Below are 26,719 nucleotides of genomic sequence, written 5' to 3'. Positions count from 1 at the left end.
AATGACTCGCTCAAGGACATACAGCCTATCAGTGCCAGAACACAGCCTGGCTCCCTGAAACTGGAGCTCTCATTTGTAACTCCTCAGCTCCTTTCTCCCCGCACCACCCTTGCCTCTGGTCAAACAAGGTTCTTCCCGAACTCTAACTTTGTTCCGGTCAGTCTCCACTCCTTGTCAACAAGATCAGAGAGTACAGGAAGGAAAGGAGCCGTACCTTCAGTGACAAGATGGGTATCTTGTGAGTTACTACATATTAACCCTAGCAAAGGCGTACTTATCAGTGCAACAGCTAATCTTCTTTGTGAAAGCCTTTATTACACGTAGGGGTTAAGGTCATTTTAGGAGCATTTACTCTGAGCAGTCAGAGAAGGAACAGCGGGCTATTGTAGATACAAATACACTTTCGTAAAACACAAAAAACAAACAAACAAAAACCCCCACCCCCCATTTTATGACGTAAAGATCTAAACAATTTCAGATAATTTACTTCTGGAAATCCTCCCACCCACCACGTGGTCACTCAAGTTCGCTCCTTTTCCATAGCCGCCACAAGGGGGCAGTTGCGGCCGCACAGTCGGCGCACACACGGCTGCTCGGCCATCCCTTGCTCTTGTCTGGCACGCGGATCTCGGCAATGGATTAGCTCCTCTGGGGACGTGGGAGGCCCGGGCCCCGCCCCCGGCCGGCGGTGGCCCCAAGCTGCAGTCGCTGCGGTGAGCAGAGCGGATCTGCACGGAGGCTACGAGCGGAACGGGGAGCAGACCGTGCGTTGCCCTCAAGGCTCGCTCCCTTCGGCGCTCAGGGGCGCGGGTACTGACCGCGGGGCCCTCGGACCGGCCCGGGCTCGGGGCGCCAGGCTCGAGACCATGGCGCTACGCGCCCGGGCGCTCTACGACTTTAGGTCCGAGAACCCCGGTGAGATCTCCCTGCGGGAGCACGAGGTGTTGAGCTTGTGCAGCGAGCAGGACATCGAGGGCTGGCTTGAAGGGATCAACAGCCGCGGCGACCGCGGCCTCTTCCCGGCTTCGTACGTGCAGGTTATCCGTGCGCCGGAGCCTGGCCCTCCGGCCGACGGCGGCCCAGGAGCTCCGGCCCGCTACGCCAACGTGCCGCCCGGCGGCTTCGAGCCTCTGCCAGCCGCGCCGCCCGCTGCCTTCCAGCCGCTGCTGCAGCCGCAGGCGTCGCCCGGTTCCTTCCAGTCGCCGGGCGCCGGCTTTACCTACGGCGGGGGCGCCCCGCAGCCGTCGCCCCAGCAGCTCTACGGTGCTTACCAGGCCAGCCTAGGCAGCGACGATGACTGGGACGACGAGTGGGACGACAGCTCCACAGTGGCAGACGAGCCAGGCGCGTTGGGCAGCGGTGCGTACCCGGACCTCGACGGTTCGTCCTCAGCGGGCGGCGGCGCGGCCGGCCGCTACCGCTTGTCCACACGCTCGGACCTGTCGCTGGGCTCCCGTGGCGTCTCAGCGCCCCCGCCGCATCAAGCGTCTGGAGCCAAGAGCTCCGCCACGGTGAGCCGCAACCTCAATCGGTTCTCCACCTTCGTCAAGTCGGGCGGGGAGGCGTTCGTGCTGGGAGAGGCGTCAGGCTTCGTGAAGGATGGGGACAAGCTGTGCGTGGTGCTGGGTCCCTACGGCCCCGAGTGGCAGGAGAACCCCTACCCCTTCCAGTGCACCATCGACGATCCCACCAAGCAGACCAAGTTCAAGGGTATGAAGAGCTACATCTCTTACAAGCTGGTGCCCACGCATACCCAGGTGCCCGTGCACAGGCGCTATAAGCACTTCGACTGGCTGTATGCGCGCCTGGCGGAGAAATTCCCGGTCATCTCGGTGCCCCATCTGCCCGAGAAGCAGGCCACCGGGCGCTTCGAGGAGGACTTCATCTCCAAGCGCAGGAAGGGTCTGATCTGGTGGATGAACCACATGGCCAGTCACCCAGTGCTGGCCCAGTGCGACGTCTTCCAGCATTTCCTGACCTGCCCCAGCAGCACTGATGAGAAGGCCTGGAAACAGGGTAAGCGGAAGGCTGAGAAGGATGAGATGGTGGGCGCCAACTTCTTCCTCACTCTGAGCACACCACCTGCGGCCGCCCTGGACCTGCAGGAGGTGGAAAGCAAGATCGATGGCTTCAAATGCTTCACCAAGAAGATGGATGACAGCGCGTTGCAGCTCAACCACACTGCCAACGAGTTTGCGCGCAAGCAGGTGACTGGCTTCAAGAAGGAGTATCAGAAGGTGGGCCAGTCCTTTCGGGGCCTCAGCCAAGCCTTTGAGCTGGATCAGCAGGCCTTCTCCGTGGGTCTGAATCAGGCCATTGCCTTCACCGGAGACGCCTATGATGCCATCGGTGAACTCTTCGCTGAGCAGCCCAGGCAGGACCTGGACCCAGTCATGGACCTGTTAGCACTGTATCAGGGGCACCTGGCCAACTTCCCAGACATCATCCATGTTCAGAAAGGTAAAGCCTGTGGGGCAGGTGGCACGGGGTCAGAAGGTGGTGACTTTAATAGGCGTACCACTCTCTGGTTTCAGGCTCCTGGTCGTTCTCCCTGTCTGGGGACCCTTAGGGTTGTGACTGTTGGGACTTTCCTTACCGAGTTTTCAGTGGGTTGTTGGATTTCCTTCTAGTCAGGGGCTGACACACTCTTCAGAGTGCTAGTTTGTCAGACCGCGTTGTTATTTCAGAGTTTGAATAGGCAGGGAAATCAGCTGCTTTGATCTGTAAGCTCGTGGACTGGGGCAGAATTAGTAGGGGACCCACGCCAGGCTAGGCATCTCTTTGAACGCTGCAGTGCCGGCAGATAGGAGGGACAATAGGAAGAATGGATGGATGACTGGGAATAAAGGTAAGTCAGGCCTTCCCTCAGTCCCTGCTGTGGCAGGGGAGTTGGGCCAGCCCTGTTCACAATGCTGGGGCAGCACCGGAACTTCCTGTGTCAGCTTGCAAACCGGCCTAAAGGCCCAACCTTCAGGATCTCCGACCTCCTTTGGCTGGGTTTGGAGTTTATTAACCAGCTGACATTTGGACTGTTCTTTAGGAAAATGATGTGGGAGACTAGTTGGGGCGAAGTAGGAATGTTGTGTCTGAGAGCGGTGAATTCGCTGTCCCAGTGTTAAGAGTGCTTTTTAGTTTGGTGTGTTACTGGCTTTTGTTAAAGCCCTGACTTTGCAAATGATTTTTTTTTTTTTTTTTTGGTAAACTACAGCAGTCATGCCTGACTGACCTGAGGTTACTCGCTAGCTGGCTTTCTGATATAATGGCTCCATTGACTGAGAGAGAGATGGGAGGTGTTGCAAGAACACGACCTTGCCTCTGGAGGACCAGTGTGGGGGAGGTGGCAGTTACCTACTGTAGCATCCTGGGCTGGTGGAAAGCTGCGTGGATAACCAGATTTGGCCTTGGGAGGGGGTGACCTGCTGCTCTCTTCCTGGCCATGTGGGACAAAGCATTTGTGAGCCACCTGATCTTTGGCTTTTGCTTTCTTGTGTTCAACCGAGTTCTTTCTCGATCGTCTTTCTGGCTCTCTGGAAGCAAACAGAGCAAATCTGTGTCAAGCCTTCAGCTATTTGGAAATAGCCATCTCCTTGCCACTGCCTTCCTCTCTGCCTCTCTCCTTCCCCCTTCTCAAGTGTGACAAGACCTCAGACTCTTAAATAGGGTGGGGGGATAGGGGAAGTTCAGAGTCCATGCTTGCTGCCGAGAAACTGTGGAACTAGCTTCCCAGAGAATAACAACTCTCTTGCCGATTTGCAGTTCACAGATACAGTCTAAGACTGAATTAGCCCTTTGAGCGTTAATATTGCTGCTGGCCTGTATTTATTCTTTACGTTTTTAAGTTACAAATCCCTGACATTTTGAGTCTTTAATGCAAGACGTTAGCATTTAAATTCCACTGTATTTCTTCAGTCAGGTCACATGCTGGCTGCCTACTTAGGAATTTCCGTGAGTTTGTACAGAAGGTTGGCAGTCACCAGCGGAGGAGGGCAGAACCAGTACAGACACCCGTGGGGGCGGGCAGTTGTCTGTCTGCTCCGCCTCTGTGTAGGCTCATTCGCTGGTTTTACTGTCAATCAGGCCTTTGGCACGCCCTGCTGTGGAAACTGTGTCTCGGAAAAGCTGTGTTTGTCCGGAGGGCTGCTTGAATGTGTGGTGGTTCTTTTAGTCTAGTCAGCCATTGAACTTTTTTAAATCCTAAAACTTGGATTGTCTCCTGTTGCCTAGATCTGGAAGTCCTCCCCTTTCAAAACTAGTGCCGTTCTATGTGGTTTAAACAGTTCCAGAGATTAAACATCTGTAGGCATTGGTGGTGAATTTCGTTTCTGCTGTCACCTTGGTGTGTAATGCACGGGAGCCCGAGTCTAGACGACCTGTCTTTAGAGCCTTGCCACTTAAGGCTGCAGTGTCCCATGCATACAGCCAAGCGCGTCTGCTTACACGATGTATCTGTTAAGGGCAGTACAGTGAGGTTAATATCCTGCCCCCACCTGGGGGAAGCTTTTTGAGCATGCTTGGGTACTCGGAGACTCTCCTCGGCGGCTGTGCAGTGGCTGATTGTGCTGGAGTGACCTGAGCACTTGGGAGTTTGTTTACTGCTTGAGGGTTTTTTTTTTCCATCCAAGGTCTCAAAGTATAATCACATCAAAGGGCTTAACTGACTTGAGAATAGCAACAGCAAAACAGGACAGACAGACAAGAACAACTCAAAGAGGCTTTCCAGGATTGTGTTGTAGGCACCCAAAGTTTATGTTTTTGTTTACGAAGAAATTTTATAGTTAAGAAATTCAAAACGTTTGTCTTACCCTGGTGAGCAAGGTCAGTGCCTCACTTTTCATACATGCTAAATTAAAATTAAATCTGATGAGGACTTCAGTTCCTCGTCAAGAAGCAAGTGCTTAGGTGGGTTGTGACCAGAAGGTTGGGCAGGAAACACAGGCCTTGCCATTCATCACTGTTCAGAGCTCCATTGCACCCCATGCACTCGCTGCCTAGTAAGTTGTGGCTTTAGCAACCCCTTTCCTAAGAGTTCAGTGCGTTTTCTTGGTAGTTTTCTTTTTATTTGGTAATTCTGTGGCAACCCTTAACTTCCCTTGTAAGTGTAATTGGTAAAGCCTGGGAGGGGAAACAGGTTCTGCAGGATCCGGGTTGCGATCCTCCCAGTCCTTCTTCCTGGGAGCATTGAGTCTCAGAACACAGCACCGGTGCCTCTGGGAGTCTGAGCCATCCTGGTTTGGACCCCCACGACGGGATGAGGCTGGGTACTCTTAAATGTGGCTGGCTGGCTGGCCTTGCTTAGGCTAATAAAGGTCTTGGTTAATGCTTTGAGCAAAGGTGAAGAGAGCCATCTGGTTCCATCAACTAAATGACAATTCTAGAATTGTGTTTTTAAATCAGCTAATGGACTCTTAGCTAAATAGACCTGCTTAGTTCACAGAGCGGAGTGGAGGCTGAAGGGGTTGCTGCAGTTGGTAGTAGGGCTGGGTGGAGATTGAGAATAGTGCTCTAGTTGCAGTCAGTTTTTCTTGACAGGAGCCCCTTCAGTGCTGTAGTCCCGTTGGTGCCTGTGCTCAGCTCTGTCACTGACCTGGAAACCCTGTGGCTTTGATTTTGCTTCCCTCAGTGGTAGCTGGTTTTTTTTTTTTTTTTAAACTTTCTCACTGTTTATCATTCTTGCCCTCGGTGTGCTGTGATAATGCTGAAGCTGGTGACTCGGAGCAGTTGTGTGGGAGAGCGTTTATTATGGGAGTCACAGCACACTTCAAGCACACTCGGTTTGCTTTCCAAAGATAGGATGAGCCACTCTGGTCAATAATAGCCACATCTGGATGGCGGCAACCCATGGTTTAAAAGTTTTAAGTTTATCTCTTGGCTGTCACAGTAGGGGGACAATCACAACAGTGAAACGAGGAGACCCCTTGTTTTCATCTTTGCTTACAACTGTGGACTGCAGGTCTGGAGGGAGCCACGCAGAGCAGCTTCTTTATTCCAAAGAAAGAGGCATGGGGCTGCTTTACCCAGTGAAAGATAACCCAGTTTGAAGGAGCCTCTTAGCAAGGGGTCCCCAGAGCTACAGCTCAGTGGGGACTTTCAGTAGTGACAGACGTCTGTGGCTGGGACCTCGTTTGTATCTTGCAAAGCAGAACTAGAGAAAGAGAATCCCACTTTTCACACTCTCCACTTGATGTTGCAAACTCTTTCTTTGCTCTCTGAATGTTCCAGAAGGCACTCACTGTCTTTTCAGACAAAAGCTAGCCCCAAGACCTGAGGCTCGCCGAGAAGCTGGCCTGCCTGTCCGTCCTGCTGGGTAGGATTTCACCACTGTACTGCCTTTCACCCACCTGAGGAGGTTTGGTCCCGTGGCCCTCAGACATTAATTAAAGATAGCCTACGTCCAGGCAGGGCAGGCAAGGTGAGGCCTTGTTGCTCCCGCCTCCCTTCAGTGCCCCTGTCCCCTGTGCTAAAAATAGCCTGAAGAGATGGTGCTGGGAATGCAGAGGAAGACCAGGAAGGCGGGCTGTTTACAAGTCCATCCTTTTGAAACCTCTGGGCCAGAAATTGAGGCCGGTCCTTCTCTGAGTTTAACTTTTATCTCAGTTTGGATCATTTCTCCGTTCTCCTATCTCCACCCCAGCTGTTGACTTCATTTCTAGATGTAACCCTTGTCCCGGTTTGTCCTTTTCTTAGCAGAACTAAGGTAACCTTTGGTTTTCGAAGTAGAGGAGTCAGTTGCTTGGTTAAAGCTTAAATGTGACTGGCCAAGGAGCACTCCTGCTCCTGACCCACGGCTGTCCTGCCTGGCAGCTAGATAGATAGATGCCTCTCCAACCTCCCGGCCAGTGATTTTCTAAACTTTGAACCCTGCAGTCCTGTTTGCCCCACTGGGAAGCCAATCACAGCTGAACTGAGCGGAGGCAGGGGACTTTCATTCCTTGACAGTTCCATCAGGAACTCTTGGCACCCTTGGGCTCCATGGGACTTCCTTCTTGATGGGAAATGACACCCTGTCAGGTCACCTTAGGATTTCCAAGCACGAGAAATTCTGTGGTTCACTAGGAAACAAGAAATTGCCCTTAAACTTAGGTTTCCTATTGACAGCTGTATAAAAATCTGCTGTACTATTTCTAATGTCTTAGAACGAGAGTTTACGATTAAATCGTAATGTGTCATTTCTGAAGCCCGTAATGCATGATTGTCACCAGTCAAGTGGTCTAGTAGCTGAGCTGTGTTTAATGCCAGTGTATCCAGAAGACAGAGACTGGGCCACCTGGCAGCTGGTGTTGACAGCACAGACTAGATCTTACTGGAGGCACAGACAGCACTCTTTGATTCTCAGTGAATTCTGGACAACTGATAAAGAGTGATCGTCCTGCTGTGGCAGTGCGGGGCTGTGGCAGTGCGGGGCTGTGGCAGTGCGGGGCTGTGGCAGTGCGGGGCTGTGCCAGTGCAGTGCTGTGGCAGTGCAGTGCTGTGCCAGTGCGGGGCTGTGGCAGTGTGGTCCTGTGGCAGTGCGGGGCTGTGGCAGTGCAGTGCTGTGCCAGTGCAGTGCTGTGGCAGTGCAGTGCTGTGCCAGTGCGGGGCTGTGCCAGTGCGGGGCTGTGCCAGTGCGGGGCTGTGGCAGTGTGGTCCTGTGGCAGTGCGGGGCTGTGCCAGTGCGGGGCTGTGCCAGTGTGGTGCTGTGCCAGGCTGCTGAGAGCCTGGTGGATAATGGAAACAGGGTGTGTTCTTAGTGTACGGGTATTACAAGGGAGGTTGGGTGGCTTGGGTCTGACTACTGAGCTGCAGTGGCCAAGAAGTCTTGTGTGCAGCTTCCTGGCTGTGCACCAGTCCTGTCTGTACACCAGCATGGTGGAGTCTGGTGGGCCTCATATGTGAGTGAATGGAGCCAGTTATGAGCAGGTAACTGGAACCTCCACAACCTTCAGTGGCAAGGAGGAGACTTCCTCAAGGTCCTCATGAGGAGTAAGTTATGTAGTGCTTAGTAGCTACTTACTAAATGTTGGGTTTTGAGAACAGGAAGGTGCTTTAAAAGAATGGGAATTAATTTCCATTAAAACACAATTCAAGTAAGTGTGCCTCCCCTCCTAGCAGCCTGTTACCACGGGAACTGCAGGCCAAGTACAAAAGTTGGAGCAATCATTTACACAGCACTGGGGGATTCTGTTTTAATCAAGTCATTCCATAGCGAATACCAGAAGTATTACTGGCATCAGAGGGATAAATGGAAATATTATCTGGAGTGATCAGTATATTGTTTATGTAAATTTTCTCTTGTCGGCCCTCCTCCCACATCAGATTAATTTTGTGGGGGAACAGATTGCTTCAACATTTCTGACATCCTTCTTCATATCCCTACAGATATGATGTTCTGGATTTCCTAGATACTGCTTTTGTTTAGATGATTTTTACTCTGTTAAATAACATAGTTTCTATATTGAAAGTAAAACAACTCCAGGCCGCAGTAAACATTTCGACATTGTTTCAGGCTGGTTTCAGTAGTGTTTTGTCTGCCCCTGTGACTGCAAGCTGGGAGCATGAAAATCCTTTATCAGCTGACAGTATTAAGCTCAGATCAGTAAACATGTATCCCTGGCTAATTCATCAGATGCTTCTAGAGGGAAGTACCTGGCCTCAGGGTGCCTGTGAGGCGTTGTGACACTATACTGCCTTCCAGCAAACATCTGCAGCCTCTAGAACCCAAGTAGGGGATGTAATGAGTAGGGCCGCAAGAGCAGTCGGTTGGAATGCTTTTTTTTGTTTTGTTTTGTTTTTGTTTTTGTTTTTTCTGTTTGCAAAGAGAACTTTATTTTGAACTCTAAATACAGTCGCCTTTCCCAAAATAAAGAAAATCAAGTAAATAGTTTACTTTTTGTGTTGCAACCAAAAATAACAAGGCACTGAAGGGAGGAAGGGCTGACTTTTGCTTGTGTTTGAAAGCAGAGACCCCATCTTGGGAGAGAAGACATGGTGGGTCCATGTAGTGGACCTTGAGATTTTTGCCTGCTTCCAACTCTGGAACAGGAAGCAGAGAGGAAGACTCAGGCTTTCTCCCTCTTCCTCTTTAGCCAGTGTGAGACCTACCCAGCCTCTGTGTGATCCTCAGTTTGCTTTTCTTATTAGCCCCTCATAGATGCCTAAAGATGTGTGTCCTGAATGCCCTTAATCTAATCAAATTGACAGTCAAAACTAGCCATCACGGTGGGTATACAGTCTGATTGAACTGAACTGTATCCCGAGTACTTCAACCAGGGTCTCCATTTCTACCCTTTGTAACTCCTGATGTGATTGGATTTTCCTCTGTGCATTATTTAGTGGGTCGGGTGATGGCCATTGGGAGAAAGGCAAAATCATTAAGTTTATTCATAGGAGCTTCTGAAAAATAAACTCGATTTTATTGAATAAATATTTAAATAGACATAACCTAAGCACTGCCAAGATTACATCATTAACCTGAGTGAGTGCTGCCCTTGTGCAGCTTACATTCCAGCGGCGGGGAGACAGTGAAAGCCAAACACAGCAAACCATAGTGCAAGACAGATTTTATATATGTGAGTGATATGTGCTCAGAAGTGGAGCAGGGCGGGAGGGTGTAGGAGGCAGGATGGAGCACAGAGAAGTATGGTCAACACAGACCTCACTGAGAAGGTGGGATTTAACAAGGCCCTGGATAGCTGTGGACTAGGAAGGTTGAAGTTCAGCCAGGGTCACAGGTTGGGTCTAGAGGCCGTCCTAGTAGGAGAGTCCATCACCGAAAATCGAATTGGTACAGCTTTGTGGGGTCATTGTCAGGGCATGTTAAAAGTTCAAGCAAGATAGAAGCTCTTGAGGATCTTGAGTGAAGGGATGGCATCCATTTGCACATTTACCAGTTATGCCGAGAAAAAGAATGGCTCAGAGACTGGAGCAGGTACAAGCAGGAAACCAGTAGAAGTGGTAAGAAGTCCCAGCCTTCCCGAGATCTGTGTTGAAGGTGCAGTCTGCAGGTTAGAAGGGACGTTTGTTTATGCCTTGTAGATACTTTGTGCTCTGCGTCTCTTTTTGGTACAAACCCAGGCAGAAACCCCGGATCGGACATACTGCGTGGAGAGGGTGCATCCCCTCTAAGCAGTCCCTGTGGGGCTTGGGGATTGTCTGGAGTTTGGCATCTTCCTTCTGTGTCCCTGCATTACATAGCTACACTAATTTCTGTGTTTGCAGTAAGTGCTTAGCATATGTTCGTAGAGCTAATGAAGCGGGCGCTTATTAATAAACTACACGGCTGACCTTGAGAAAGATGTTTTCAGTGACTTAGGGTATGTCTTTTGTGTGTTTTTCCATTTAAAAGTGCACAAGACCTGAAGATAGACTCTGCATATAGTTTATGGATGACGTCATTAATATGTGAGTGATTTTAAAGCCTTAGATTTACATGGCTTTGAAGTGACTTTCCAAAAATCACCAGAGGGAGGAAAATGAATATGTACCTCATGATGTCTCTTTGTATGGACTGTTTAGTGTTTGAACATGTAGAGACACAGTTCACAAGCACACACTTCTTTATGGGGCCCTTTTTGTTTAACTCAGCACAGAAAACCCCGTGTGCATTGATGTTATCAATGGACTTGCAGTCTTGGAGCTCAGGTGCTGAGCTGGTGGACCCTCCTGGAATTCACTGCTCTGTTGGGTAGGATGTGTGTACGGAGAGTCCAGATAAAAGGCACATTCACCGCAGAAAGAAGGGTTGTCAGCTAGCATTAGCAGTCAGGGTGGTCTGGATGGCGGGTACTTGGTTTCTGCTTCGAAAGATACTCATACTTGAGTTTTGGAAGAACATGGATGGAGAGTACCCGCCTGGTCCTGTTATGCTTTAGAATGGGTGTGATAAGCACATAACAGCTGGCTCATTGGTTCTAGCATTGAAGTCTGAAGGAGCGTGCACACGCGGGACACATGCAGGCATGGTGCCTGCTGATGGTAGAAGATCTGGAGAAGGAATTCTTGGTCTCACAGTCTCATTCTAAGATAAGTTTTGAAAGCAGTTGTAAATTTGCAAGCAGGGAGGGAACCTCCCAGATAAAAGGAACTGTGTATGCAAAAATCAGTGCTGGTAGCCTCTCAGAATCAGCGGGGCCACCATCTACTGAGTGTCAAGTGCATGCTGTGTGGACATCAGTAGTTTTCAAAAAGTGCTTATATTTAAGTTTCCGGGGTTCCCAGCCACTGTTGGGTGGAGGGAGTGATAGAAGGTCAGTTAATATGACAGGCACTTTGGTGTAGGAAGCTTCTGAAATAATTGAGGCAGGACATAGTAAAGTCCTGAATGGAGGCGGTGTCATGGGATGGAGAAGAGACGGGAGTGGAGAGAGGGGACATAAAATGACCTGTAGAGCATTAAGCATGGAGCGAGCAGCGTAGGTGCTGGCAGAAGTCTAGGCTGCAGCCCTGGGCCAGGTGTAGAAGGTGCTCGTTACTGCACTTGAGCTAAGGATGGTGTTATGCTTCTAATGGTTCTATAAGTACTTGCATAATAACCCCAGTTTCGCTTGTTGATCTGCAAAGCCTGAAATATTTACTGTCTAGCCCTCAAGGAAAATGTTTGCTGAGCCTCCTGTTAAAGAACAAGCAGGGTCGTGGAATGGAGGTACAAGTGGCGATTGCCGCTGTTAGGGAGTTTGCTCTGTGGCTTTCACTGTTCAGGCGTACTGGGGGACATGATGTCATAGTCCTTTGAACAAGTGCTTCACACCTGTCCTTTATGGAATTAGTGCTTAGTGTTTTAAGCATTGGTATTAACTGCTGTACTAATTTCCTGAGGTGCCGTAACAGGTCCCTATAGTCCGGGTGACAAACAGTAGCCTTGTGTTCCTTTACACTTCTGCAGACTGGCTGTCCAGAATAAAGGTGCTGGCAGAACCGTCGCTCCCTCTGCACATACCACTTCCATTCCTGGTTGCTGGCTGCCTCAGGGTAGTGTGGCTGTAGGTGGTCACTCCAGCCTGTACCCGTCGTGACATGGCATCATCCCTGTGTAACTAACTGGCTGGCTCTGTGCCCCTTTCCTCCCTGCCTGCTCTGTCAGGTGTGCCTCACATTTGACATCAGCTCACTAATTACATACATGCATGCTGTGTGGACATTAGTAGTTTTCAAAAAGTGCTTATATTTAAGTTTCTGGGGTTTACAGCCACTGTTGGAGTGGTGGAGGGAGTGTATAGAAGGTCGGTATTAATATTAATGTGCAGAGACTGTCTCTAGGTGGACAGGATTGGGGTGACGTGGTTCAGTCCAGTCCAGTTAGCTAACTTTCCCCAAGGGAGTTCTATCTCCTGATGGTGATCGTCACAGCTGAGTCTGAGAGGTTGAGTCCTAGCTCACACAGCGGACATGTCAAAGGCAGGATTTGAATTAATCTTTCACCTTGAAACTGGTATGCTTTTCGCTACGAGAATACTCGCTAGGAAACAGAGTTGATTCTGTTGTCAGTTGTTCAGCCAGTAGAGGTTTTTCAACTAAATAGTGACACCTTGATCATGTTCAAAGTAGCTGTCATATTTCGAAGGCACACCACGTACCAGGCATGGCGCTTCATGTTCTATTTTCACTCTACCCGATTAAACCTCACGGGAGCTTTTGAGGTAGACACCCCTCTATTTCCACCGCTTCACAGGTAGGAACTGAGCTGGTGAGGTGGGAGCCCGAGGTCCCCGCCTGCTCCCTGGCGCTCACTGTAGACCTCACTTTAGGAAGCTCTGCCCAGGCACGCGGAGAAGAGGAGGCTGTTGAGTAGGACTGCCATGTGTGCAGCTTTGGAAAGGAGTGTGTGAACTTGAGACATCTGTTAGCTCAAGTGACAGCACTTGATGTGGTGCTGGATGTGTGCAGGAGCCTGTGTTACCTTAGGTGTTAAGTTTGGGTGAGGCCAGCAATAGGGACAGACAGACAGGGAGAGAGAGGAGGCGGGGGGGGGGGGGTGAGGAGGCAGGAGTGGGGCTGAAAGGAATTGTGGGAAATCCTGCATCCCAGCTGCTTTGTTTTGTTTTGTGTTTTCAGACTGGCTCACCTTGAATTTAGGGATGTCTTCCTGCCTTGGCCCACGTGCTGTGATGGAAGATGTGCACCACTGTGGCCACCATCACTGTTCTAATTAACGGGAGAACTCTGGTTTCCTTTCCTCTATGAGGATAAAGGGAGCTTCTGGCTAAAATAAACCAACAGTGAAGCCCCTCCTCTTGAGGCTGGCAACCTAATCGAATGATACCAGCTCTTGACAGGGACCAGCAGAGGCTTCCAGTGGCCTGCGGCAGGCGTTAGGCCTTGGATGTTCATGGGCACTCAACTCCTGTTGTCCACAGCTGCATACACAGAGACCAGCATGGGCCGTCTCAATGTTCTTCAGGCTCGTACTTTGAGTATATCTTTAAACTTGAACTTTTCTAGGTCTTCTGTTTTTGTCTTTGGTTGATTGGTTGTTCTTGTTCTCTCATCCAAGGATGTTCAGACATGCCAGAGGACACTTGGTCCCTGCCAGCACAGGGGCACAGGGAAACCACATGTTGGTGGTGGTGGCGGTGCGGGAGGGGGTTTCAGTATAAAGTGACTGATTTAGGGTCTGCCCCCAAAACTTCGTGATCATCGGGTGGTGTGCAGGGGCAGCCCTCATGGAGTGGGCACAGTGAAAGAAATAAGAGATGACCTGAGCTAGACAGCAAAAAATACATCCTCTGGAGCTCTTCTCATGGTTTCAGATTAACACTGTTCTCTTGGGAGCCTTCGAAGTCCAGCCTCCTGGGAGGCCCTGGCCCTGAGCTTCCAGCTCGCAGCTCCCAGGCTCCCGTGCAGTGCCTCTTCCCACTAGACCTGCCCCTGCCCCTGCCCCTGCCCCTGCCCCTGCCCCTGCCCCTGCCCCTGCCCCTGCCCCTGCCCCTGCCCCTGCCCCTGCCCCTGCCCCTGCCCCTGCCCCTGCCCCTGCCCCTGCCCCTGCCCCTGCCCCTGCCCCTGCCCCTGCCCCTGCCCCTGCCCCTGCCCCTGCCCCTGCCCCTGCCCCATGGGGAGTGTCATTTCAGTTTAGCAGCCCTGTGTAGACTTGATTTTAGCCCAAGCTCCATTTTATCTTCCCAGAACAAAAGAAACCAAGATTTTTGCTCCCAGCTAGATGTACTTTCCTAGTCCAGCTTCTCTTTCTGAGTCCAGCTTCTCTCCGGTATGATTCCTGGGTTGTTTTCAAAGGTCTGCTAAATATAAGTGCTGGCAGCTGGCCGACACTGCTTAGTGGGATGTTATGGCCAGAAAACATTCAAGAAAAGAAATAGTGCTTTGTGTTTTTTATGCTCAGAGTTTTTAAAAGTCTTCATCTGTATTTGCTGATGGAGGGGGCGTTCAGCCTTTTCACCCTGGGACCCGCTCCTCTGAAGTAAAGGCATACTGTGTGCACAGAATCTTCTTAGAACTTCTGTCACACAGTAGTGTAAAGTCTCTTTGGTTCTAGAGATTGACCTTGGGGTTTATTTCTCAGGAGCTAAAGCATCGTGAGAGCCTTTATGAAGTTCCAGCTAAGGACTTTCTGTTCTTAGCACATTAACTGCAAGAGACCTGACTTCAGGCTTCATTGGGGGAAGGAGGCAAACTGAACCTTTGATTAGTGAGTGTACCTTGATGTTCCCATCCCTGCTGGAGGTCCCTCTCCGTGGACCTTGGTCACTGGGGTCCAGCTGTGCTTGCTGACTGGGTTCTTCAGGGTATAGCAAGGCTTTTACCACGAAAAGCAACTTACGTTTTATTTTTAGGACCAAACCGAGCTTGAAGAATGGAATTCTTTAAATGAGTCTTTTTTTTGTTCCCCCATTAACAAGCAGCCAGGTTTCACTCATTCTTGTCTCAGCTCTTAAAATATCTCCAGACTTCTCTTCATTTAGTGCAGTTACGAGTTGAAAATGAATGCAAATTAATTTACCTTTAAATATTTTAGTGCTTGGCTTTAGTGGCATTTAAGCCCTTCAAAGCCTTGTTTTGGGACCAGACATCTTAAATCCTGGAACTCTGAGAGGCTGAGTTTAGGGGATTGTGAGTTCAAGGGTAGGCTACCTACCTAGTAGGACTAGGTCTCAAAAACAGATACAAGTGGACAAGTGATGCTTTCCCTGGCACAGTGTGTAAGCTCAGATCCGAGTGTGACTTGAGTGTGTGGAACTTTTGAGGCAGTGTGCATGCTGCTACCTGTGACGTGGGCAAGGGAGTTCCTACCCACCACGAGATCAAGCAGACTGCCAAGGTTCCTAGTATCAAGTGGGTGGAGACCAAAAGAGAGGAAGAAAAAGGGTGGGGAAGAGGCTGATGAAGGGAGGAGGGCTGCAAGGGTGTGTCCAGTAGAGGGAGGAGAAGGAAGTAGGTCATCTTGGCCAGATTAGCATTTTCTTTTAGCATTGGGAGCATAGGGGAATGAAAATAACTGGACTACCGTCCATACCTCCCATATCTGCACTCTGTCCTCTGCTTTGCCCTGTAACACCGAGGCCTCTGTTTACTGAGGAAGCCCATAGGAAGACCAGAAATCTACCTTATTTATGCCTTTGGCACACGTGTAATTTCAAATCAAATGAGGTGTTTTTTGGTTTTTGGTTTTTTTTTTTTGTTTGTTTGTTTTTTGTTTTTTGTTGTTTTTTTTTTTTGTTTTTTTGTTTTTTGTTTTTACCACCACTCCCCTTTTCTCTCTCAAGGGAAAAGGCAGCGGATCCCTGTTGCTTAGTGACTGGGCCTTTTGTGTAAATGGCTTTTGAGGGACAAAACCGGGAAGGCTGAGGTGCAGAGGGAGAATGTGGGGGGCACAAAGAGGGATCCCCACACCAGCCCTGGCAAGTTTTTAGATGGGGTTGGGGCAACTCCTGAGGCCGTGTATAGCCCAGGAGTGAGGAGGAGCTTTTCCTGTTTCCTTTGCCAGTTGTGCTAGGAAAGGTGCTTGTCTTGGTAGAGCTCAGCAGGGCGCCGGCAGGCTTGCAGGGCGCTCGTTGCCTTGCCAGCTTGAGGTGGGCTCTCAGTGTTGGTGAAAACCAGGACTGTGGCTCCCATGTTCTCTGAAATGTTTGGGAAGCAGCTGTTTACAAAGGGAAATACTTTAATGATGTCGTATGTACAGTGTAGCTCTCTGTCACATGGTGCTGACTTCCTTGACTCCTTAATGATATTAATAACCTTCGTTAATAATTACTTTTTGACTGAGTATTCATCGAAAACATGAGTAACATGTTCCTGATAAAGGAGCGTGTACAAAGACACTCCTCCCTGGCTTTGCTCATGGATAAGACTTTGCAAGGGGCCCTACCCTGGTAACACACTAAGGTAGGAAGGGGACGGAAGTGAATCTGAGATCTTGGGGGTCTGTGGAGCTGATTTTAGTGCTGGAAATGTGGGGCAAAGTTCCTTCCAAAGGTGGGTGAGCATGAGTAGGTGTGAGAAGGAACCTTGCTGAACTTTGTAGTTAGAGTCTGCATTGAAGTTTAGGAGATTTTGTTCATAACAGCAAAGTAAAAACATTGGTTTATTTCCTCTTAACTCTCAAAGTATGGAATGGGAAGGAGTCCTTTTGGTCTTTCAGGACTACTTGGTCTCTATAGCCAAGACTGGTCTGGAATTCACTATGTTGTTCAAGTGCCCCTGAGTTCATGGCGCTCTTCCTGCTTCTGCTTCCAAGTATCTGAGACACTCAGCTCACATTGTACCTATGGATGCTCGCAGACACCTGTGTAGTATGAAAGCCACAAGCGCCAGGCTGTGGCAGGTGGGAATGGTGGGTTCTTTGAACACATAGCCCTGGGACATTCTGGACAAGTGACAACCTCTTGTAAGATTCTAGAATTATACCAAAAACTTCCGAGCACCTTTCAGCTTTAAATAAATAAGGAAGGGAACCGGGCACCAGCAGTAGCCTGCACACCTGGGCTTGAACTGAAGCTTGCCTCTCAAGTCCATCAGGCCAGGAGTGATGGCGTTGGTGATCAGTCACTGTCTGTGGAAGTCTGACTGCTCCTTTAGAAATAAATCATTTGTTGAGTGAAATTTGGTTCTCTTATAGAGGACTCCGGGTAATTTGTCAAACTAATTTAATAAATGTCCCTTTCAACACTTATCTTAGTTAGACTTCCATCGCTATGAAGAGACACCATGACCAAGGCGACTCTTATAAGGACAACAATTAATTGGGGCTGGCTTACAGGTTCGGAGGTTCAGTCCATTATCATCATGACAGGAAGCGTGGCATCCACATCTTTTTGTTTTTGGGGTGTGTGTGTGTGTGTGTGTGTGTGTGTGTGTGTGTGTGTGTTTTCCGGGACATGGTCTCTGTGTAGCCTGGGCTGTCCTGGAACTCTGTAGATCAGGCTAGCCTAGAACTCACAGAGACCTGCCTGTCTCTGCCTCCTAAATGCTGGTATTAAAGGTGTGCACAACCATCGCCTGGCTAGAGTTCTACATCTTGATCCTAAAGCAATAGGAAGGGACAGATACACTTCCTCTAACAAAGCCACATTTCCTAATAGTGCCACTCTCCATGGGCCTACGGAGGCCATTTTTATTCAAACCACCACAATGTAAGCTTGTGTGTGTGTGTGTGTGTGTGTGTTTTTCCTGTCCCTTTGTCCTACTCACAGAGCTCTCATAGGAAGGGGCTATTAGTGTGTCTTAGAGTCCCGTCTGATGCTCTGGGACAGCCTGTGCTACCTCTACCTTCTGAGGAGGTTGCTTAAGTGTTCACCTCACTTCTGGCCCCTTCCTGTACTTGGAGCCCATGTCAAGAGCACATTTCCTGTGGGTGACTCAGCCTGGACTGGGTCCACCACCTTCCCGTAAGAAGCAAGTCCCCTGACCCACGAGTGTCCCCACATCTCTTCTGAAGAACACACCCTGCTCTGTAGTAGCCACTTTAAAATCAGCGCTTCTGCTCAGGTTATCCCAGGGGTGACTGACTGTCTCCTGTAGCCCAGCAACATCCTATTAGAAACCCTTCCCATCCATTACGCTTTCCTGTTATTTATTAGCACAAGCTCACTCTATGGAAACGATTTCACTGTGACTTTGTACACATGGCATGCCTTGAGCACAGCCCACACTCCTGTCCTCTCGTCTCCACCCCCTCCTACCCCGCAGCTCCCCTTCTGCCTTCATGTCTTCTTTAAATCTAGATTTCTGCATGAGAGACGTGTGATAGTTGTCTTTGAAAGTGAGTGTTATATTTCACGTAACATGGGATTTCCCTGCAACTGACGTTATGTTGCAGGGCTGCTGTGTGCGCATGTGTGTGCCAGCGTGTTCCACCAGTAGATCTCTCACTGAATCTGGAGCTCACAATTTGGCTAGACTGCCAAAAGCCTGCCCTCCCTCTGCCCCGGGGCACGGCAGTGTGTGGGGCGTGTTGCAAGAGTACTCCCTGAGCCACTCTTGTGTGGGTCGTGGGTGCCAGGGATGGAGCTAAAGTCCTCGGGCTTGCCCAGCACCTGACTAAGCCATCTCTGCAGCCCCAGTTTGTACTTCTTTATGGCAGAGTAATTCTCCATTCCCCATGCCCTCCACATTGTCGTTATTCGTGTATTCACTGAGGGACGCCTTGGCTGACTCCAGAATCTGGCTCTTGTGATTAAAGCTGTAGTAACTGTCAGATTAGGTTATCTATGGTGTGTGTAATGATTTTTCCACAGCAGCTTACCTTCCACCAACCCCGTGTAACGCCCGCTTCAAAACATCATGTGCATTTGCTTTTCTCCTCTGCTTCTCTCTTTATTCTTTTTAACTTGGTGACATCCATTCCGACCGTGGTGGGATGGAAGATCCGTATAGTTAGGATTTATGTCTTCCTGAAGATGACTAAGAATTTTCCACATGTGTCTTGTCTGTGTGTACTTCTTGGAGAACCATTCTCTTGCCAGTTTTCGGTCTGACCCATATATTCTTTTCTTTCATTTAGAAACTGCCGCCCTAATCATGGGCATTAGGGGCCTTTGGTTTAACAGTGCTCCCCGACCTTAGACCTCGCCACATAATTTCTTCCCCTCTCCTTCGCTTCTGATAGAAATGTGTGGTCCCTTTGCTCTTCTGTTCTGGGCAGGGCTTTTAGCTCTTTTTTACCGTACTCCACGGTCAGAGACAGCTTCAGTGCTGCCTTCCTGTGTGCCACAGCAGGCTGCAGTGTGTGCCCCTCTGCAGTTGTCCCTGAAGCCCTTCAAAGTGCAAGTGTTTCCAGAGAAGGAGTAAGCTGGCATTGATCTGACTCCGCCCACTCTTCCTCTCCAGCTCTCCTTACATCTAGGTTTGACGGAACATTTTGCAAACAAATTTATTTTGATACACACAAAAAGATGCGAAGTGAAGGGAACTGCTCAGAATTCCCAGATCAAGAACTGTCTGCTGTGGGAACGAGCAACTGTGCAAAACCCAGGCCTAGCCCAGTAACACTGGTAATTCACTTCCCACTGAAGCTCCTCAGAGCAGAATGTGTCTGTCTTTGTTTTGGTCAGAAGACAGAGCTCAGTGAGTGGAGGTGGGGCAGACAGAAGCTTCTGGAACCCTAAAAGTAGCTCTCTTTTCCCTTTCACGTGTCCACGTACTCTTGATGTGTGTGGCTCAGGCTGTTTAAGTCTCAGTGTTCCATTTACTCCCAGTCCGGAATAGTAAAGTAACTTGTAATAATTAATCTTGTTCTAGTTGTTAGAGGTCACAAAATACAAAATATAACAGCTTTCTTGTGCAAAAAAAATTACTTTTTAAGAAAAAGGAAGTACATGTTGCTTCAGATGTGGAAGACCCCCTAGTTATGACTGGACTGTAGGCAGGCCAGGCTGCTGGTCCCACCCCGAAGCCGTGCTGTAGAATGCTGGCAGTCTTCTTTCATTTAATTCCTCAGCATAACTCTATCAATTTGTTTTATTTTTAATAATCTTGCTTTCTTTTGAAAAGTAGGTCTGGGAGGCACTGAGTTAGCGACATTTCATTTAAAAGGCATTATTTAAAGAAATTGCTCTACATCATGAGTGACGGAGCAGTACAGTTTGAGACAGGGTCTGACCGTGTAGCCCAAGAGGCCTGGAATGTGCCAGCCTCTATGGTAGAGGTGGAACCCTTCTGAGTGCCCACGGCTCTCACCGGTGAGCGTGCACACTCACACCTTCACATACTGTTACATGTTCTCCACTGTTTGAGGCATGTATACCTCATTTTTACCTCAAAAATTATTTGAGCCCTTGTACAGGAGCCACATTTTTCATGGACGCGTCTCCTGCTCATCTCTCTGTTACAGACTTGACTGACGCACTATGCCAGCAAACTTGAATTTCGTAAAGTGGGTCAAACTGGAATTCCGGGTGGAATTGGCTTTGGGCACTCATTCTTCCATACGCTTAGTCCTGTCCTTTTAAATTTACGACAGTGAGCTGTCTGGTGTCAGAAGGTTATGGTTTACCCATCAAGTAAACCATGCATTCCTAAAGGGTGGTGATATTTTGGGTTGGAGTTGACAATTTATGTCATATTCTGTGGCTTCTCAGTAGATGGAGAAAAAGGAAAGAACAAAAACTCCCTCTCAGGTTTAAGTTTGTGTTTAGACTTTGAAATACTGTAATGTGTGCTTTTTTAATATTTAAGATAAGAAAACCATACGTCTTTAAGTATAAAAGGTTTAGGTTAGTCAGATATAAATAGTTTCTTTTACACATTCAGAGTGCCCTTTTGAATTACAGGTTTAAAGCAAAAGTCAGGGGCTGGAGGGAGGTTCTTAGTGTAAGAAAGAGCGCTGAGCACGAGGGCCTGAGTTTGGATCTCAGCATCCACTTCACAGAGCTGGGCATGGCTTCACCTGCTGGTGATCCTAGTCCTCTGGGAGGAGATGGGAGACAGGAGTCACTGGGCTCGCTCCAAGTTCAGTGAGATAATAATGTTAGAAGGGAATAAGGTGGAAGGAGAATGATTAAACAGGGCACCACACTCACATACATATGTCATATCCACTCCTCCACCACACACACGCACACACACAGATACACGTACATACACATATACATGTACACACGTGTGTGTGTGTGTGTACCGGCATCTGCGGTCAGGAGGGGAGCGCTGGCTGATCTGCAGGTATGACAGGCTCCTCTCTGCCCACCTTGCTTACCTGTTCAGGCAGCTGCTCCTTTTCTGCATAGTTATGGTATTTGCTTCTAAATCAGTTACACATTCAGAACCCACCTCTACAGGGTTGCCTGGGTAGCTCTCAGGCTCACATGGTGAGCAACTCAATTTCCCTTATTCACGTAGTAGTAGTAGTAGTAGTAGTAGTAGTAGTAGTAGTAGTAGTAGTAGTAGTAGTATCTGCCGTAGGCTGAAGCAAGGCTAGGGGCAGTGTGCCTAGCATATATTAGGGCTGTTTTTGACAATGACCATTTACTGTCTGTCTGTTCCCTAATCTATCTCCCTCCTCTATCTCCACTACCCTTAGCACAGCACATGGCATCTAGCTGATCCTTTGAGCAACTGTAGTGTAGCTAGTCTGTGGGGCATTTTCTGTCATGGCATAATCTGTGTTACCTTTGGGAAGGCACATCTGGCTCCCATCCAGAACTCTGAGCTTTGTGGTGTGTTGTCACTGTGTCTGGCTGGTGCATCTGTCCTGAGTGTGGTCCCCTTGTGAGCACACAGAGGGTTGGGGCTAAAGTACATGTGTTTGATTTTACCTGTTCCACAAACTCAACATGTCAAACACATTAGGCTCACCATCAATATTCCTTAACTGAATTAAAGCCGTTACATGGGCTGTAAAAATAGCAACTCTGTCCTGTTTACCTAACAGAGTCACAGGTGGAAGAAAACTCAGTCCCGGATTTTTTCTTGGCCCATTGAACACTCACACTTGGAAGCCTTGAAAGTTCTAACTGCTCAGAGTTCCTTAGCCTTTAGCTTAGGGGAACCTTCATTCTCCTGAACTCCCATGTCTGCTGAGGGGCCAGAAGGACCCCACAGGGAGACAACTGTTAAAGAACTGCATCAGCATCTGAGCAGGGTGTGCACGGGGCAGCCATGGGAAGCACGCTGTGGCTCAGTGGTCAGTGGTAGAGCTTGTCTCATGTTTGTACTCTGGACTATGGCTTCCAGAGGCACACAGTCAAATCACAAAGACCTCCCTGCTTCTCTCTCTGCCGTTTTAAAACGTGGATTTTTATATCTTTGGTAGTCTTTTGAAATATTTTTTTTCTCTAGAGTGTTGCCTCTCAGTATTCCCTGTCTTTTCAACCTTTATATCTGTACATATGTGGGAAGCCTGTACAAATGTAGTAAAGACATTATATTACAAAAAGGCATGTGGGTAGATGGGGCCTTTTTAACATGAAACAGGCAGGGCCGGGCATGGTGCACATCTTTAATTCTGCACTCAGGAGGTAGAGGCAGACCGTTCTCTCTCTCCCCTCCAGGCCAGCAAGGAGTTTACAGTGAGACCCTGTCTCAAAACCACAATGATAACAACAGGCACATGTAAAACTTCACTGATTCTGTCAGACTGGGAGAAATGTTGAAGGTGTCAGACTTCCTTACCTGGGCAGGGGTAGTCTTGAAACCACGCGTTGCCTCGGGGATCCTAGCTGCTTCTGTCTAGCAAGCATCAGGGTGGAATGGTGCCAGCACGATGTCTGCCTGTGCTGTGCTGTGCCCCGCTGCTCTGGGATGCTGCCCATTTCAGTGAAAGCTCTCATTTAGAAAGAGCTCAGGAAAAAAATGTGTGGTATGTACATTCCTCCACAGACATGCATTTCTCTTGGTAAACTTTGCTGTTAGTGGGTTTTCACTCTGGTCAGGGTGAAGCAGGGGCGGGGCCACACGAGCTCACTGATAGACCCTGGTACATCCCTGGTCCTGTGTTTTTTACAACAATTATTAACCCAGCATTTTGTTTGAAAAGCACACTATTTAGCCTTAGTTGAATACTGATTTACTCTCTTAATTTTCAGACTTGAAGGAACTCAAAAACAAGGTGGCCTCCCTGGGTAAAAGCAAGGAACATAACTCTAAAATTTAGATTTCTCCTTGGGCATCACACTCCCGGGCTGCTGGGTCCCACGCCTGGTTTCCACATTCTCTACTCTATACCTTTTAGATCGCTTTAGTCGTAAGAGTTCTAGATGCCTTTGGCCATCTCCATTCTAGAGCTGCTAAAATGTGTTCAGACCATGTGAGCATCAGCGTTGTTCAGCCCTGAAACCAGTAGATTCCTTCATGTCCTGCCTCATCTGCCTTCTTTGTGGCATGCGCTTCTGAGGAAGAGTCCACCCTGTGTGGCACCTGCCAAAATGACCAGTCCCATCCCCCTACCCTGCAGCACTAGATCAGAAGCTGTGGTACTTTTGGTGACCTTCTGAAACAGTCATCAGAGCAAACTTAAAACCCACTGCCCCTGTACCTTCACAATGCAAGTGTCCCATCTGTGGCCCCCAGAAGATGCTGCCCGACTAGGCATACAGTCATACGTCACCCACTGCCATCAGGCACATCATTTAGGTGAGGCTCTGAGGTACAGGCATGGGCTTGGGTACCCTGACAGCTTCACTGTACACTGGCAACATTACCCAGCTCCCCCCTCCCCCAGCCATCGCTTGATTTCCTGCTTGAGTTGGTACTGACATGCTTCAGGGGGTGACTCTGACCTTACACAGTAGCTCTATAGTGAGATTTTTCTCAGGAAAGGGATTCATCCTTTATGGGGTATTATTTCTCAAATTGTCTTAAACGTTGTAAACGCTAAAAGTGTGGGTGTGAGGATTATCTTTAAAAGGACACGTCTTTGTACCTTTTTGTTAGGTATAGCATGTCAAGAAAAACAGTCTGGTCACCATGGGACGTTGGTTTGGGGAAGTGATGTTGGCGCAATGGTCAGGATGCTTTATAAATTGGTATTTACGGTCACCATTTTGAATTTCCAAAGGATGCTGAAATCGTTTAGACAAGTACTGAGAGTACCGAGCTTCCTGTGTAATACTTAGCTATGCCATTGGGATGGATGTGTACATACGTATGTATGTATGTATGTATGTATGTATGTATGTATGTATGTATGTATGTATGTATTTTAATTAATTATTGTCTTTGACTGCAGGAGCTCTTACCAAAGTAAAGGAGAGTAGACGACACGTGGAAGAAGGGAAGATGGAGGTCCAAAAGGCCGACGGCATTCAAGACCGCTGTAACACTATTTCCTTCGCCACGTTGGCCGAGATTCATCACTTCCATCAAATTAGAGTAAGAGACTTTAAATCACAGATGCAGCATTTTTTACAACAACAAATAATATTTTTCCAAAAAGTGACACAGAAGTTGGAAGAAGCTCTTCATAAATATGACAGCGTCTGATGGCTGCACATGGGACGCACATCTGTTTTCAGTTCAAGGATAATTTCTACAGCAGAGCAGAAACTGCTTTCTAAGAGCTATTGCCAACTATAGGCGGTGGTACCAGGACGGTTTTGTGTTCAACTGAAACCCGGCTGGATATATAATTACGTAGGAGAGAAGCAGTTAATATGGTTATGTAGCAGAAACAGTACCACACTTTGTAACTAAATTATACTATGTATGCCCACACTACTATTGTAACTTTTGATAATGATTATACTATTTGCCTTATTGCTTTTGAAGTATGGGTATATTAGTGTGTACTTTGTAGACCTCAAAGCCCATGAAGAGTCTCAAAGAAGCTGGCTGGATGAAGCCTGCTGAGGATGCCTTTTTAGTCTCATAGATCGAGATGACCTAAACTCAACCTACTCTGTTTACAAACTCCAACTAGAGCAGCTCTGCGACTTTGTGCCTTCAGACCGGTTGTTTTCCTTTCTGTCCCACCTGTGTTTGAGCCCCAACTTCTGATGGAAGGAGCGAAAGGCGAGCACTGGTGACAGCCGATGAAAACCTCCCATTTCTGGGTCAGTGGTAGAACCAGTGGCCATCACTTTGCACAGGAAGCATCGCCTGGTAAGATGCTGGCAGTGACAGAGGCATGAGACGCTCGCTCTGCTGTCTCTGGATGTGAAGTCTCGTAGGGGAAAAGGCTGTGCACCGTATTCCCTTACAGCTGTTTGTAGCACACGGCCTCGACTCCAGGGTCACACAGACTGGGCCTGGGGATTTCAGCAATGCCCTTAGCACGTGGGGAAGAATCCAATCGGGGATAAAGTGTAGAAGCAGTGGGTGAAAATGCACTCCGTCTTAGTTTGGGGAAGTGTCTCCTGTCTTTTTTCTTTTTTTCTTTCTTTCTCTCTTTTTTAGCTTGAAATTTCCTTTTAATGTTCAGCTTTCTGTTTTGATTTCAAATGGATCTACACTGTTAACTGAATGATGAGACTCCACTGTGATTCACTCGTTTACTTAATCAAAAAATTTCAGGGATGTCTGTAAATTTCAGTGTTGTGCACAACAAGAAGTGCTGTTGGTTGATTTAAGGAGGGACCAGAAATAATTTCTACTATTCCAGTAATGAAGGAAAAAAAATACTGATTTATACTGTTTTTAAAAACTAAATATTAATAAAGCCCCCTGTCAGAAATTTAACCTTAAAAATTATTTTAAATATCATCCTATATTATTAGAAGGGAACTACAAGTGACTGATAAATACCAAAAAGATTCACAAGCAGCTTCATTTAAAAAGCACAAAGAGGTTCTGGTGTGAAATGCCCAAATCTCAAATGTTTTCTGTAGTTCTGAGTTTACAGATGTAAAAGCTGTCCCTGAAGGCTGCAGTACCTGTATCTGCTGTCCCTGTGAACTACACTCGCACCACCCCAGAAACCCTGGTACTGATAGGGTAGCGTGGGGGTACAGTCTCAGAGGGGGTGAGCCACAGTCACCCAACGGGGTCAGCTTGCAGAAAGACCAAAACAGGAAAGGCGAGTGGGATAATTACTTAACAGCACATTCACTCTCTACGAAGTAATCACATATGGGTTGAAATTTGAAGAGCAGATTGTGATCATTTTGACCTCTGGTCAAATCCTTGTACTTGAGAACTTTGAGGCGGACGTGGCATCACGTGGCGTTGCCTTTACTACAGGCCCGTGGGACTGTTGCCAAAAGTCGTGTTCTCTGAAAAAAGCAGTCCCTCTCGTTGACTGCAAAGTACAGTTAGGTAAAGAAAACCCATATATATTTAAAAACTAATTTTATTCCAGAATTTTGGACGTTATAAGTTTGAATTGTCACTGAAGAAGCAAGCTCTTCCTCGTTTCAAATGATTTGGTCACATTTATTTGCCTCTTCGTTTTGATGGTGGTTTGATTCTTTTTTCTCCTAATGAAGTTAGTAAACTTGTGCAGTAGTAACAAGGACATTACCTGAGGTGTCTTGTATGATTGTGGTTTAGCCAGGGTGGACACAGCTTAAATCACAAACTAAAGATCAAAGTACAAAGACGTGTGCAGTCTACGCTGCCTCCTCCCGAGATAACTTTCCTCCCTCCTAACCTCGTAGCATAATGCCACCAATTCATGGGGCTGTAAATGAATTCTGTGGGTTAATGCACCAGACTTACCAGTGTCCATTTTCATCCAAGATTCTTACTCTCTAACGTTCTTGGTCCTATTGAAACATTTCAGTATCTAAACATACTGCAATGTTAATACCCAAGAGAAAAGCCATTACGTGTATGCTGGTCACATGATCAGTGTGGTACAGTTTTGTTACTGTTGTTGTTTTGTTTCGTCGTTTCTGTTTTTTAAATAAACTATCATGCCCTTCAA

At 48.1% G+C, this 26,719-nt stretch overlaps 1 protein-coding gene across 1 annotated transcript; it reads left to right on the top strand.

The window, feature by feature from the left end:
• The first annotated feature begins 700 nt into the window (after positions 1-700).
• Snx18 (sorting nexin 18) lies at positions 701-26,719 on the top strand. The gene is made up of 2 exons (NM_001107652.1): positions 701-2,460; positions 24,086-26,719. The coding sequence occupies exons 1-2, from the start codon at positions 867-869 to the stop codon at positions 24,337-24,339; spliced, it is 1,848 nt and encodes a 615-aa protein (NP_001101122.1). The 5' UTR covers positions 701-866; the 3' UTR covers positions 24,340-26,719.

The sequence above is a fragment of the Rattus norvegicus genome, chromosome 2 (genome assembly GCF_036323735.1).
Source record: "Rattus norvegicus strain BN/NHsdMcwi chromosome 2, GRCr8, whole genome shotgun sequence".
Taxonomy (NCBI): domain Eukaryota; kingdom Metazoa; phylum Chordata; class Mammalia; order Rodentia; family Muridae; genus Rattus; species Rattus norvegicus.
Note: the sequence above shows the minus strand (reverse complement) of the source record. Positions and strands in the feature narration are given on the sequence as shown.